This window comes from Carassius auratus, chromosome 17 (assembly GCF_003368295.1).
Source record: "Carassius auratus strain Wakin chromosome 17, ASM336829v1, whole genome shotgun sequence".
Classification (NCBI taxonomy): domain Eukaryota; kingdom Metazoa; phylum Chordata; class Actinopteri; order Cypriniformes; family Cyprinidae; genus Carassius; species Carassius auratus.
Window position 1 is genome coordinate 20,037,315 of NC_039259.1, and position 16,562 is coordinate 20,053,876.

At 37.9% G+C, this 16,562-nt stretch overlaps 1 protein-coding gene across 1 annotated transcript; it reads right to left on the minus strand.

Annotated features, from left to right (window-relative positions):
• Positions 1-268: 268 nt before the first annotated feature.
• tecpr2 (tectonin beta-propeller repeat containing 2) lies at positions 269-16,121 on the minus strand. The gene is given in 21 exon segments (XM_026286325.1): positions 269-2,114; positions 2,199-2,348; positions 2,482-2,623; positions 4,167-4,315; positions 6,754-6,987; positions 7,083-7,172; positions 7,278-7,518; positions 7,705-7,846; positions 8,295-8,475; positions 9,895-10,068; positions 10,178-10,361; positions 11,363-12,096; positions 12,178-12,636; positions 13,533-13,665; positions 13,768-13,935; positions 13,937-14,075; positions 14,181-14,338; positions 14,482-14,613; positions 14,956-15,084; positions 15,190-15,442; positions 15,970-16,121. Coding segments are annotated over 20 exon segments (4,116 nt in total). The 5' UTR covers positions 15,415-15,442; positions 15,970-16,121; the 3' UTR covers positions 269-1,962.
• Between the last annotated feature and the right edge of the window lie 441 nt (positions 16,122-16,562).

A 16,562-nucleotide genomic window follows, 5' to 3' on the forward strand; every position in this document is an offset into this window, starting at 1 on the left:
TGTGCTGCTTGATAATTTTGTGAGAACTGATACCATGACATTTTTTTCAGGATTCTTTAATGAAAGAACAGCATTTATTTTAAACAGAAAACTTTAATAACATAAATGACCTACTGTCACTTTTGATTAATTTAAAAGTATAAATTAACTTAAAAAAAAAAAAAAAGACCTTTTTAAGAGTAGTGTTAATTCAAGTGTATCTGAACATTTGGTAGTGAACATCATCTGTAATATCACATTGTTGCAAATAAAGCACAAAATGCAGAGACGCTTTCTGTAAACATTTTATTTGTAAGTTTGTCATGACTAAGCATGGAGTAAAGAGCGCATATTTTAATATGTGAGGTCACATTTAGCTGCATCACCACTTAAACCACACTGGCTTATCATTACATGTCCAGTGTAGCACATTTATCACTTTAATCGGACTTACAATATGGTCTAAGTGCACAACTGAAACTAGTGGGGCCAAACAATGGCAAATGTAACAATAACTAAAACAACTTGCAGCAATGCTTACATGGTCATTTAAATCGATCTGCATATGATGCATTACTGAGGTCTCAAAATCTCAAAAAGGAAGATTTACAAACACTTCACAGTCAGACACTAAATAGAGAGAAGAAAAAATGAAACATCGGACCAAGCACTGAATTTTTATTTAGTTATCTATGATAGATTACTCATCAAGATGCTTTCTTTATATGGACGTATATGAAGAATGCTCGTCCAGCATTAATATACAGTATTTTTCTATGATAGATTCTATCAACCAAGTAGTAAGTTCAAATAGTTTCGGTTTTAAGAGTTATGAGTCAAACCATCCTTTTAAAATACCTCACATTAAACTCCAAAACGTCACTAAAGTGTAGACAGAGGCAAGTCAGAGACCATGCTCTCTATACGACTCACAGATACGTGCCAAAAGCTACCGTGATTTTACTCCTGTCAAGTATTTAACAAGGTACAAGTGTATTTACAGATACAGCCGAATCCCTTCTTTAACTAAAGCCAACTTATGCCTAGCTCCCTTTCACATAACAATCAGATAAAAACACACACACAGCCTTTCCAAATGCCCTCATGTTTGTTAGTCTGAACTATATTGTAGCATATATTTCCTGTTCCTATAATAATAGAATGTGTTTGGTCAAATAAGCGATATTTACATAATCTACCCCTTAAAGCAGTAGATCATAGCTATAAACGGATTAACATTAAACATTTCCCTATTTTGTGAGCAAAGTGCATTAGTATACACTACCATTCAAACATTTAAGGTTGGTATGATTAAAATGTATTTTAATTTTTTTTAAATGAAAGTCTCTTATGCTCAACAAGGCAGCATTTATTTGATCAAAAACACAGTAAAAGCGACTAATATACCGTTTTGCTGCTCAATAAACATTTATTTTTAATTTCAATGCTGAAAACCAAAGTGCTGTTTGAAAATTTTGAGGAAACCATGATAGATTTGGTTTCGGGAAGCCTATTAAATAATATCTGGGATATTTCGAAACATTAAAAATGTCTTTACTGTCACTTTTGATCGCTTCAATGCATCCTTGCTTAAAAGTATTAACATCTTAAAAATAATAGAATCTAAAAAAAAAATGTTACTGACCCCAACCTTTTGAATGATAATGTATAAACGGAACCTCCTTCTTAAATAAACATAAGTTCAAAAATAACCGATCTAACCGTGTATGTGGATATTAAAACATAATAAATAATATGCTAGATAAAACAAAATAGGTAAACAATTTCAGGTGACAAGGTATTAAAAAAAAAAAAACCTCAGAAAGGTTAAAGAGCAAAATAAAAATATAGTGTAACATACGTACAATACATCATGAGTAAATGATGACAGAATTTTCATTTTTTCAGGTGAACTACTGAGTAAAGTGCCTAGAAAGAAATTTCACAAACAGTGATTCTGGGATGATTTGACATAATTAGCATCTAAATCACCTCCCACTCGTCCTCCAGCTCCTCTCCACTCAGAGATCCCGCATGACCATGGTTTTGGCTCCTATAGTTTTGAAGAGTCTTGGTAAGGCGCTGGTTGAGGGCACCAGTAGGAGCAACCGCCCACAGTTCATCCATCAGGGTCACTGCAAAAGACAACTCCTTCATCAGATTTTATCATTTACATGTGCAGATGTTCATTTGATAAGGAACCGATTTTAAATACACACCTGCGAGCCAGCTGACCAGTCCTGGGATCTTTTTCCAGTAGTCTCCAGCTGGGTTCTTCTCTGTAATGCCGTATCGACGAGCCACTTCACCATTATAAAGGCGAACCCAAGCAGTCCTCATACTTAGAACCAGTTGACTTGCCTGTAGTCCTACAAAAAAACACAAGCTTGAACCAACGACCAGTCAAACAAGTTCCTGCTCTTATTAAACATCTATGAAAATGAGTTATATAATAATAAAGTCAGAATACAAGAATAATAAAAACAGCAGATGAAGGTTTACCAGGAATGTGCTCCCAGGCAGTTCCCACAGGCATTTCCTCAGAAATGCCAACACGCACATGCACATTGCCTCTGTTGTCCAGTGCCCACAGCATGCGGTCATTAGGACTCGTCTGAATTTTCACCAGATGAAGGCCAGCAGGCTGCTCAAAGAGTACATGAGAATAAGAAAAGTGCATAAGGTTGGTTAAATAACCACATGGTGTATTCCAAGGGCCAAATTATCCCTCACTGGTCATGGTAGGAACGGTTCATCAATTTTTTTTTTATTTTTTTTTTTATTGTAAACAAGAATTTTAGTATGGAATCAGTATTCAGGCGGTCAGATGTTTTTTTTCTTTACAATTTGAGGACATCAAACTAGTATTTTTAAATTAATTATGAAAATAGTTTGATAACTGTTCAAAAGTTTGGAGTCTGTGAGATGTTTTAATGTTTTTCAAAAGTCCCTCTCTTGCACATCAATACAGTAAAAACAGAAATACTGTGGTATATTATTACAATTTAGAATAACTGTTTTCTACTTGAATTTATTGTCAAATATAATTCCTGTGACGGTAAAGTAGCCATTAGTCCAGTATTCAGTGTCACATGATCCTTCAGAAATCACTCTAATATGCTGATTTGCTGCTTAAGAAATATTTTTTTTTATTATCAATGTTGAAAACAGTTGTGCTGCTTAATATTTTTGTAGAAAAACCTAATGTGTTTACTTTTTTTCACCGTTGATAATTTTTTAAACAAAAATGTATTTTCAGTTAGAGCTGCTCAATTAATCGAAATTAAACCCGGAAAGGCGATAAATTGCGATTAGGCAGAAGCTGTGATTGTCATGCATATTTTTCAGTGAAGGACGGTTCTGTGATCAGACGTAAATCTCCATCCAAAAGCCAGAGGGTGCTCTTGTGCTGAAACTCTAAATACGTCTCGCAGACAAAACCCAGGAAATCCTTATAGCGGTTGCTGAATAAACCGAAGTTTTTACGGCTTTCATTAATTTAACGTGACTAATAAACACACGACTATGACACTATATGGTTTATCGAAGTTTGTCGTCTTATTATTATTTTTGTTATAATAAAGTATATAATAATGCAATGCTAATCGACATAGCCTTTATCACTGCTTAGAATAATATGTAATATTTTGCGTGCCTTATTCTGTCGAAGAAGCTAAATCATCTCACAGAAGGATTTATTACACTCGACTGACGTTATGAAGTGAGTTCAGAATAAAAACTTTATTTAATGTGGTATTTTCATGTGCTTTCAAACTGGAGCAGCATTTACTACACAGAGCCATAGTTCACTACCCAAAATCGCGTTCATAATCGCAGAACAATGTCTTCGATTTCATAAGCGCGCAATTAAATCTCCTGCAATTATGAACGCACTTTTGTGTAGCTTGTCAGTGAACTACAGCTCTGAAAGCATGTGTTGGGGATTTTCTACTAATCCCAGAACCGGCTTTACTGACAACATACTCATGACAATCACATTCGATTAATCGTGCAGCCATATTTTGATAAATTTAATGTATTAAAGTATTAATTTTCGTAAAATAAATCTTATTGACCCCAAACTTTTGAACATTAGAGTATTTAACTGGAGGTAAGCTTGTGTATGAGCTGAAACGGCATTAGTGTTAGGATTTAGCAGGGAGTACAGTCATGTCATGCTTGTTTACCTGTTCAGGAGGTTCGATGCAGATCCAGGCAGGAAGCATCATGCTGGGGTTCAAGGGTTGAGTTCCGACCCGAAAATACACCATTCCAGAACTGTCACATGCCCAAACATTCTGACCACCACAAGACAAACTGAGAAACTTCACGTGTCCTGTGAGAGAGCAAAAGATGAGAGGATTTCCCATGTCACTATGATATTCCAGTGAAATATGATTGGATAAAGTTAAGGGAAAATTCTTTGAAACTAGCACAACCTTTTATTAATAAACCATATGGTGACCATATTGGTCATTCATGTGTGTCAACTACATGAGTTAAATTACACACATAAGTTTTGAAAGGTTTATTTTGTTCTGGAAATGTCTTAAATGCCTCACTGTGCCTGGAAATATTCACAATCCAGTGGTGTGACTGACAAAAATGACTGTGATTTTGTGAAGGGTGTCCGAGTTAAGCTCTACTACACCATACATCACATCTAGCACCATTTCACTAATGTATACGTCAAGGACATCCAGGGCCATTTTCCCAGACTCTTTAGTGAGCAGTAGGACTGTAGGGGGAGTCTTGTCTGTAAACTATGATATGATAGGGAAACCTTGAAATGACATTTATACGTCATAAGGGCTTTGTTGAGGACTTAGATAGCAAATTTTAACATAACATGTGATACACTAGCACACATTCTCTCCTTTTATAGCTCATATCGTCTGCCACAGTTTCATTGGCATTATTCTATATATATATATATATATCAAAACACACTATTTAATATTTACACTACCACTCAAAAGTTTGGTAAGATTATTTATTTATGGAAACAAATTAACACTTTTATTCAGCAAGGATTTATTAAACTGATTACAAAAATGTTTTTGTACATGCCACCTAGTTCAATATTTTTTTTTTTGTACGAAATGTATCCTTTTTAAATGTATTTGTTTAAATATAACTGTCACCTAAAGCAAAACTGAAAAACAGAAAACTTAAAATGCATTTCTTCTACTATTGATGTGTTGTTGCACATTCTTTCGCTGGGTTAGATAGTACAAAACACACATATCTACCAAATCAATGCAAAAAAAATGTTGTGAGGGCTTGATGAACACATTAATGAAAACAAGAGATACTTAAATGTCGTCACACCCGTGGCCTTTGGCCGCAAGAGCTCTTTACATACTGTGCTGATTCATTACCAATAGAACAAGATAAAGCAAAGCTGATGCTTCAGTTCATTGGATGGCCTTTTTCTAAGCCATTAGTGTTTTCCTGCTGTAGCGTTTTAAGAGATTTCCTGAAACGAAACAACTCATTGAGGACACGTAAAACAAAACAAGTTAGATGAGACTCATCTAGACTCAAAAGAACCCGTATTTCAAGATGCTTCATTAAACCGGATGAACTCCAATAACCCTCTCTGAGACTTGGTCCATAGGCCTGAGTCTAAAAACACTAGAAACATCATGTGCCTGTCTGTACCCGATCTAAAAATGCCCATAGATCCAGGACTTGGCCAAGACTCTGTCACACTGCCACTCAAACGAAAACAACCCGAGACGGACAGAGCTACAGCTGTTCCATCACATGGCTTTGCCTATTTGTGTCTCCATCCTGTCACATCACAAACACACGCACGCGCACACACACACACACACTGGTGCTCAATAAACAAAAGCCTTCCACTGACAGCACTGAAGTGCAAGCCATGTAATTAAAATATGTCTTATGTAACCAGATTAGATCAGCCTGCATTGTCATTTTAGCAGAAAGCTGCATTAATTGCATTTGGGAGATTGTGAACTTGCGTCTTGACACCAAATTCACTGATTAAATGTGTGTTTAATGCATTCCTAAAGCCTAATCACTGCAAAATTCAATACTAAAGGACTGATCTCTTCATCTCATGACCTTTGATAGTTAGCTTACCGGCTTTATTACAAAACATGTGTTATGCAAGAACCACCTGCTTGAATTAAAAATATAAACAGCACCCCTAGCAACAGGTGGTTATGATACATAAAACCATTCCTTGCCATTTAACCTGCTGGAAGCTCAAGATTCCAAGAAATGGAAATTAAGACACGAAAGTGAAAGATATGTGTGTTTAGTAGGAGTATCGTTTCTGTGGAAGTTGGGGTGGCTGGTTATGCGTGAATATGACAGAAGTGGGTCAGGGGCAGACCATGTGGACAGCCAGGAGACATGGTAATCTGAACTAGGAGAGGGTCCTCAACAAGCTATGCCCAACATGCGTCATTCTGTCACACATGACCGGTATATATGGCACTTGAGACCTTGAGGAGCAGCGACATTTGAGCACATTATTTAAATCATGTGTCAGACACATCATCATAAGGAAGACTATTAAGTAATGCATACGTGAGTAAATGCAAACAAAAATGGATTTAGCAAAAAAACATGTAATGAGAATGTGGAGTGCTTCATTTTCATGAACACAACGCCACAAATGCAGCATTATATTATTTTCCTCGAAATGTTTTTTTGGCATTCTCACTTTACATCAGCTTAAATTTAGCCGGCATGTGATCCACTGATAAATCTATTGTCAGTGGGAAGAAATTCTCTCACCAAGCTGACTGAGGTCCAGCAATGTCCAGTGCATTCCTGTGGAACAACTGGCTGATAAAGTGCGGATGTGGACACGACCGAAGTGATCCAAACCCCACAGAGCGTCACGACAGGCAGAGAGCTGCACCATCTCTACGTCTGGGGGAAACTGTATGGTGAAGGGCCGCATCTGGAGGTCTTGGTCCCAAATGCAGAACAGGTCTTTCCTGCTCTGACCTAACCACAGGAAACTCCCTGTAGAGACATCAGTGAGATTTTAATTGTGTATAATAATAATAATATTGAATTGCTTTCTGCATGACAACAGATACTGCACGATTTCTACATACCCTCTTTAGCTGGAACAGCAGAGGAGAACACAAAGGCCCATTTTGTGGCAGAAGCTGTTCCTCTGGGTACAATATTCTTCCAAAATGTCCCTGCATTAAGATAAACATCACTATAAAATAATGACATTTTCAAACAATAGAAGAGCACATTTCAGTGCTAAGCCACCATGATTCCCAACGCTCAGTGCATCATACCAATGAGGCTGCCTTTGGCAACGTGAAATTCATTGCGTCCAGAAGCAATCCACACGCCACTGGTGCTGACACTGATGAGGCTAGGCTGGCACTGGGAGTGCTGGGAAAGGAAGGCCACGCGCAGACGTTCAGCTACCCGCTCGACTGGAGCTCTGGTGGCTGAGGCCACAGTCTGTGTGGCCTGGATCAGAGTCTGGAAAAGACTGCCCTGATCAAACACCACATAGTCTGTGATGCTCACCTAAATGAAAAAGTAATAAAGTCAAAAAAATATGGTCATTGTTTTGGAAAATCTGAAAAATTTCTGCTAGGAAGCATTGGGAATAATTAGCATTTTTACACAAAATGTGTGATTCATCGACAGGAAGGGTGTTTAACGCACTGTAGAAGAGGATGCATTGTGCGTGTGTATGTAACATAAATGTACCTGCCACCAGTGGTCATCTTCCCCCTGGGGGTTTTTAGCCGTGACCCCTGTTCTGAACCATAAGTTTCCACTGGTATCCAATGCCCAGACTGTGTTATTCTCACCCAAAGCAATACAGATGGGTTCCAGACCTTGGCTCTCACTGTGGACACACATAATCACATATCTCAATGCTTACATTTATTTCTACAGCAAAAGCTAGCATAAATATGGTCATTTATGCACAAAATACAATCAACATTATGCTCTGAAATACATTAATTAACAAAGCACAATGTTGGGGTTGGCAGGCCATAAATCAAATATTCATAAATCTAATTGTCAAACTGGTGTGACATTTATAGAAACATATTTAAACATAACTAATCTATTGAAAACATATGTATACTTTACATTTAAACAAATTCTTTTTTTTTACATTACACATTCAGTACTTCCGATTTGCAAAATAAGGTGGACACAACTCTGACACTGCATTATGTGCCAACTTGATGTAAAATCTTAGTAAATCCAGTCCGGAACCGTTGTTTTATTCATTCATTAAAGTGAATTTGCTATGAGTTATCAGAAAACCACGCTGGCAAACATACCTGACGGTGTCATACTTCCAGTGTTCCCCCTCTGCACAGTAGCTGCTGAGACCCTCTCTGTAAAACACGCCCCTCTGCTCGCTCAGTGCCCACACCACACTGCCCCGTGCTGCTATCTGTGCCATCGGACACGGACAGTCCACCTTCACTGACCGCGCACATGGCCTGTCCACGCTCAGCCCTGAAGACACACATAGAGCAACAGTATTCCAGCTGATTTATGCATATTTTCATGGTTCCCAATGAAACCACAAACTGCTACTAGTGAACATTTTTTGTAGTATGATCAAAGTACTAATGACTTCAAGTGGACTGGTAGGGGTCATAAAGGGATGAAAAAGCTTTATCAGAGCTTTATAGTAACAGCAACGGCCAGCATCAGTTGATTATGCTTTTCATTATTACGTAATACCAAAGCAGAGCCCAGCCCAAACTTACATTACTTTAAAGCAAAATAATTTGTGACAGCAGGAACCACCCAGAATTGCGAAAACTTCCCGCTTTTGTTTGCTATAGCTTTCCATTTTAATCATGATATATCTGTTTTTTTTTAGAGCAGGTAAAGAACAGAAATGTATCTTTATGCTGACGATGTAATGTTGTACATATCAAATCCAGAATCCTGTTTTTCTTATGTTTTTTATATTTTTAAACAGTTTAGGAGTGTTTCGGGCTATAAATTAAATTTAAATAATAGTGAGTTCATCCCAATTAATTCGGCTGCAAGGGCACTTTGAGTATCAGCGTTCCCATTTAAGTCTCAGGTTGTGTTCGTTACCTGGGAGGTATAGTTATGAAGAAACACTTCTTTACAGTTTTTCTTTTCCTCATTTATAATAACTCTCTGATTGAAAACCGCAAAGTTAAACTAGAAAAGCAAAAACAATACCACACGTGATATGACTATCTATTTTGTCAGTTAAGAGGAAAATTAAAGTGTCACAATTTGGTCACACACCCATATTAAGTATTTTCTTTCTTTTATGCAACATAAATGGATAAACTGTGGTTGTTTTTTTCCTTTCAATTACACTGCAGTATAAATAAATTTATACCGTTTGTGTTACATTGGAGAATTAAAGTCACATGTGTTTGGAACAACATAAAGGGGAGTAAATAATTCCTGAATTTTAACTTAAATACAGTGAGTTATTTTTAGTACATACAGCACTCTCTAGTGGTCCAACAGTGAAATAACATCTCTCTGTGGTCTTTGGCGTTAAACTACTTTCTTCTATCCCTGCCAAAAAAAGCAATAAGCCATTTGTTGGTTAATTTGAAGTTAATTTTGTTAGTTAATTGTAAACACTCAAGCTCTCAATACACTGCTCTGTTCATTTGAGCATATTAAACGTTTCAACTAATGTTGTGAATTTGGGACAGGACTATCTGCTTTTCCAAACAGTGTTGGGGAAACCCGTTTGAAAATAATAATTTGTGCAATTCTGTTAAGTGACAGCAACTATGTGCGAGTTATATAGGTATAACATTTTACATATTAAAAGTCGATACAGATGTATACTCAATTAAGGCTTTTCAGGGTTATTAAGTAGAATAATTGTAATGTGAGATCAGTATGGTGTGTGTTGTTCTCCCACACCTGTCTGTATGTACAAGTCTCCATTAGTGCGAATAATCCAGGCTGTGTCGTCACCAAGTGCTACAAACGCTGTGTCGTCCAGGGCTTTGTACCAGTGTCTTTTCCCCTTGATGGTGACTTTCCCACAAGCGTAAGCAGTCATGGTCTTCTGCTCCACCTTCCACAGCAATGAGCCTAAGAAAACACATCAGCACAGGACAACGCTTAGTTTAGAACACCAAAAACTAATATTTGTTTACACCGTTATACTTATTTTATAACAAAACAAATCTATGCCCCTTACCAGTTGGGGACAGGGCCACTTGATGGACATTTTCCTCAAACTTCTGCCAGCTCAAGCTACCGTTAGGAAGAGCACTACAGAAAAGACCTCCTTTAAAGTCCAAACACCAGACATACCTGTCCGTCACTACTAGACTGAGGATGCCACAACCAGGCCCACTGTAGCCCATCCAGCTTTCAGCCAACTTCAAACAAAGAAAAGAAAAAAGAACGAGATTAAAACAGAGAACACATGACATTAACATAATTTCATATGCTGATTTTCACAAAGACTTTTAAGAAAGTTATACTGCTGTTCATATTTTTACAGTATATGACAGTAAAGACATTTATAACGTTACAAAAGATTGCTATTTCAATTCAATGCTATTCTTTTGAACTTCCATTTACCAAAAAACTGTCAGGGTAAAAAATTAAATAAATATTAGCATAACTGTTTTCAACATTGATAAGAACACGAAATGTTTCTTGAGGAGAAAATCTGCATATTAGAATGATTTCTGATGGATCTTGTTACTCTGAAGCCTGGAGTAATGGCTGCTGAAGTGTGACCCTGGAGCATCAAACCCGTCTTAAGTAGCACAGGTATATTTGTAGAAATAGCCAACAACACATTTTATTGGTCAAAATTATCGATTTTTTCTTTTATGCCAAAAATCATTTGGATATTAAGTTAAGATCATGTTCCATGAAGATATTTTGTAAATTTCCTACCGCAAACTAATCAAAACATAATTTTTGATGAGAAATATGCGTTGCTAAAGACTTAATATGGACAACTGTTAAGGCGATTTTCTAATTATTTTAATTTTTGGCACGCCTCAGATTTCAGATTTTCAAATAATTGCATCACGGGCAAATACTGTCCTATCCTAACAAACCATACATCAATGGAAGGCTTATTTATTTAGCTTTCTGATGATGTATCCTCATGAATGGTTTTGTGGTCCAGGGTCACAAATCAGCTTTTAGGCCATTATAGGAATAATAAATGTCTTTTTTCTATATTTTAGAAAAGAAAACATTTAAATTGCAAAAATATTTCGCAATATTACTGTTTTTACCGTATTTTCATCAAATACATTTCTGAAAGGTAGTGTATTTTACACAACTATATAAATTACACAAGTATCTTTCCCCTGATCTACTACAGCTCTCTTATCTATCAGTTGGTTAGCTCTCTAACCTGGTCAGCTTTGAGGAGCTGCGTCTCTTCGTCCTCGTTCTGCTCAGCAGACGAGCTCTGCAAGCTCAAGGCGTTCAGTCCGTCCCCGAGACTAGCACTGGATGGCACTCCATGTGCGTAGATGTCCTCCTCGTCACTAGATGGCGTTGGCTCGGGTTCCGGGGAGTAACCTAGCGGCCTTATGGGATCATAAGATAAATCCAAATGAAAGTCTCCATGTAAACTCTGATTAAAATGTTCCTCTGAATCCTTTAGGGTGTCTTTGTTCTCCTTCACATATTCCTTCATGATGTCTTGCTCCTCAGCTGCCTGCATGTATGAGAAGGTACATTCCAGCAGCATGTCAACATCAGGCGTAGCTGCAATTTGCTCGTTTTCTGCAAACACGTTTTCACTGTACACCTGACACTCCATGTCTTGTAGTGACAGTGATGTAGGGCAAGGCAGAAGGGTCTCTGCTGTTTGCTTAAGTGGATCCTGACGAGGCTCTTCGCTCTGTAAGGGTTCGGGTGGGCTCAGAAAGGGAAAGGCATCAGAATTGTGGGATTCCCCACAGACAGAACCGTCCTGGTCCGGTGAGCCGGCACTGTGCAGGTCGAGGCTGCTGCACAGGAGGCTGGTGTGGTCTGAAGGAGGCTCGCTCATGGGTGTGTTTAGAACGTCACTGCTTGCACCTTCCTGGCTGAAAGCGCTCTCTGACCAGCTGTTGCGCTCGTTGACACGATTCCCACTATCTGCAAGTATGTATGGAGAACATCAGTGAATGGAATATAATCAAATGTACACACCATATCATGTGATACTGATCCGCTTACCATGCCGTCTTCTCTTGCCTTTCTTCTTCAGCTTGATGGCCTTGACCACCAGCTCCTGCTGGAAGTCTTCTTGGGTGATGGTGCTGTATCGGCTGGAGGAGAGCTCTGAGGCCTCTGTGGTGGAAAACATGCCCTGCGTGCTCTCCCATGAGGTGATGGAGCTGCTGCGGCTGCGGGACTCCATTGTACCCAAACTGGCCATCTGCTGCTCCAAGTTCTCTTCCACCTCCAGAGCCTCTACCACATGACTGAATTCCTCAGAATTCTGCTCCTCACGAACCTCCTCGGACTCCTCAACCCCATCATGCACCTCCTCTGAGTTAGGACTGGCTTGAGTCTCCTGCTCTGTAATAATGGGCATGGTCCTGATTGGCTGAGCCATTTCAACAGAACCATTAGGAGGCAGCAAAATCGTGGGTGTGGAAAGAGGAGATGTAAAACGGTAGGAGTGGTCTAATACTGAGAGAGAGAAAAAAAAAACATAAGAAAGATATGTATGTGAGATACAATGGCCCTAAAAGGAATGTGGACACTCAAGCAATAAATACTTAATAATGCATTTCTAGCTAAATGTATGTATGTATATATATATGTATATATATATATATATATATATATATATATATATATATATATATATATATATATATATATATATATATATATATATAAAATAAAACAAAAGTTTGTTGACACTTGTCAAAGGTTTTTACTGTGAGATTTTTGGGGCTACTGGTTGCAGCCAACCTTCCCTTTTTGTAAGAAAGTTCTACTTTTATTTTATACCCCCCAAAATCTTTTTTTTTCTTTTCTCACATTCTACTTAAGTCAATGGGGACCAGCAACTGTTTGGTGTTCCCAGTTCTTGAAAATACCTTCTTCAGTGTTCATCAGGAGAAAGAAATTCATACAGGTTTGGAACAACTTCAGAGTGAGTAAATGACGACAGAATATTCATTTTTGGGTGAACTAGCCTTTTAAATTGATCAAAAGACATTTATTATGTTACAGGATGTTCCTATTTCAGATAAATGCAGTGTATTCAGATAATAATAAGAAATGTTTCTTATGTATCAGCATATTAGAATAATTTATAAATTACAGTTTAAAATACAAATGTGAAGTAAATAAAATATGTAATGATATTTCAAAAATAACATTATTTTGTTTTATTTTTAATCAAATAAATGCAGTAATTTAATACCAATTGACCCTAAATGTAAAAGCAGTAAATTAAAAACACTGCAATTTTTAAACTACCAAGGGCAAAAGATGCTTTTTCTCATCCCTTAATATCTGAGTACTGCTGATGGAGCAAAGTGCATGACTAAAACAACATCAGTACTGCAACTCACAGTTGGAAACCAATCCCTCAGGGCAATTTGAGATCCGCAAAATGTCCCGATCTCCTTTCAGAATGAAGATTTCATTCTCAGTGCATGACACAGACACAATATCTCCACTGCTTTCCAATCCCCCAATGATGACCTTAATGAGCAAATGAAATGCGTGCGAAAAACAGCACAAATTAAGTTTGCATTGGAAACATTTTTATTGTATATAATTAAGATTGAAGGCGTGCATTCTTACTTGATTGGTAGAGTCCACAACATAAACACTATATTCGTTCCAGCTGAGGACCCAGCCCTCCTTCAAGAAGCAGCTGACCATTCCCAACTGTCTTTCTGAAGGTCTGTAGCCAGCAACGGGGCCTGAACGAGGGAACAGCTCAAACTGAGGTATATCCTGATTAAAAAGTGGCTTTGAGGACATGGGTCTCCCCGACACGTCCCCGCACATCCGTCCTCCACAGACGCAACCCTGGCCGGGCTGCATAAACCACCAGATCGCTCTGCTTGCACAGAGCTGGCTGGAAGCAGGCACCAAACTTGCCATTGCTGTAAAAAGAAACCCAGATATCAAGAATTCAGCAAACACTCAGTGCTGCAATCCTGCCAATAATAGACATACTTTCAGGTGAAGATGGACTGAGCGTTTTGTACCTTTTACGTGGTTTAGTGCCCAGCTGATGATGCGACTGCTCTTGGGTGTAGAAGAGCGTCGAGCGCTGATGGGAAGAAACCAGAAGTACTTTCTGACTATATTCCAACTGAACTATTGCTGAAGGCTCTTCAAAGAGGACCACTGGATTACACACTCCCTAAAAGACCAATGTGCGCACAAACACACACACACACATATTCAGCCATTAGACAGTAAAACAAAATCAGATTTCAGACAGACAGAACTATTCTACTGCAAATATCTGAAATACACCCAACTGACTGCTTATAAAAGTCTTACTTGATCCAAGTCCACAGCAGAATAGACCACCCTCCCTTTATCATCACCAGAGAAGAGCTTCATGCCATTAGCACTCCATGCTAATGCAGTAATTGTGCTTTTGTGCAAGCCAACAACATCAAACCTTCTCAGCTGTAATAGGACAACAAAAATGAGACGTCCATTGGCTAATAAGATTTATTAATCAATAATCAGATTAATCAGATTATCAATTTTTGTTGTAGGGACACAAGAAACTGGCTTCTTTGTACATACAAACCTGAAATAATGTTAAAAGCTAAATAAAATAAATGCTTGATCGTTTATCTTCTAATTACACAGATGGATAGTAAAAATGTTATAAAAAATAACAACAAATAAAAATGTTTAAAAATGATATACTCAATACAGTGTATATTATTTTTAATTATACCTAATCACTTATTTAATGATACTCTTGCATCTTGAAAGCTGTAATCAGAGACGAATTTGTACCTGTTTATTTCTACCAGGCAATGGCGACACAAGCTGAAAGAAAGCAACCCGGCCTGATGCCGTACCGACAGCCACAAGATCATCGAAACAGCTCAACAATTTCACTGCAGTAATGGCCTCAGATTTGCCCTATTAAAACAGATTATAAAAGATATATTGTATAAAACACTACCTAACCAGATGAGATCAGCAGTGAGTGCTGCCAAAGAGTGAGGAAGCACTAAGCAGACTTACCTCTAAATTGTATTTGTTCATTTGGCTTACTCTCCTGCAGTACAGGTACAGCATGCCGATGCTGCTGCCAATGGCTATATAATCATTGTTGCTGTCCAGTGCAGTCAAGTAGACCAGGACCGAACGGAAACCTTTCTGGACTTTAGCAGGGATGGCATTGAGAAGGTAGTAGAGAGGGCAGAACTCCCTCAAGGGCAGCGGTGCAGGATGGGTGGCCATGGTCATGGATCTGTGCTTCCACTGATGATGAAATCTAAAAAAAGCCAATTTCAAAAGTCTATTTCCAAGTACAAGATTATAAAAGCTAATGTTTCTGATCATAATATAAAAGTTATTATGAAGCTTTATTCTTTTACTGCTTAACGTAATCACGTGGTGTACAGTCAAAAATACAGCTAGTCATTGATCTTTCTAATACAACGCGTTGACACTTTAAATATCAATCGCATCCAAACATCTGAATAGTTAAGTAAACTAAATAGTGAACAAACACCAAAAAGCTAATATTAACAAGCTTAACCACGCCTCAAATTCGCAACATAAGAGGGCATCTTCTCCCATTTTGCAACATTATAAAGGTCTCATGGTGTTAAACAAGCTAATGCAGGACGGTACGCGTCCAACTGATTTATCTGTGGCATAAATACTTTGAAAAAATATCAAAATACCAATAACAAAAGAACGGTCGTTTACAATTTGCCGTAAGAGACGTGCATGATTCCTAGTTAGCGAACTCTACGCGAAAAACCACCTGAGCTTTTCAGTTTCCACAAAACTTACCACCGGGAAACGTTCACATTTATTATGAACAGTGAACGTTTTTATAGTTTAGATGAGGGCGAACTGTTGACATTTCTGCTGCTTTGACAGATAACGTTCGCTCTTGTTGACAAGCTCGTGTTTTTCTTCGTTCTGTTTTGGGTTGAAACAGAAAATGAACGCCAGCGACACCTACAGCAGCGGAAGTGGAACTCACGTCGCCTGCTTCACTTCCTTCTCAGAATCAGAATCAGAAGAACTTTATCAAGTATGTTACACACACAAGGGGCTTGTATGATGCTTGGAGTTATTGTGTTTGTGTTTAACAATGATAACGTCTGCTTGAAGATATTTAATAAACAAACAAACTCTGTGAAATGTATTTACATCAATCCGTTTGGAACTTGGTGTTTTAAACCAACATAGGTCTACACTTCTCATTTCTGCAAAATGAGAAGGAAATTATGCACAGCTGATAAAATTATAGCCTATCATTATTGTATGGAATGACAACACTTGAATCACCATTATTACAAAGGGCAAAGGTCAGTCTGTATTTCATTAACTCAGACAGGCTATGCACTCAAATTTAATAGACCATATCCTCTGCTTCA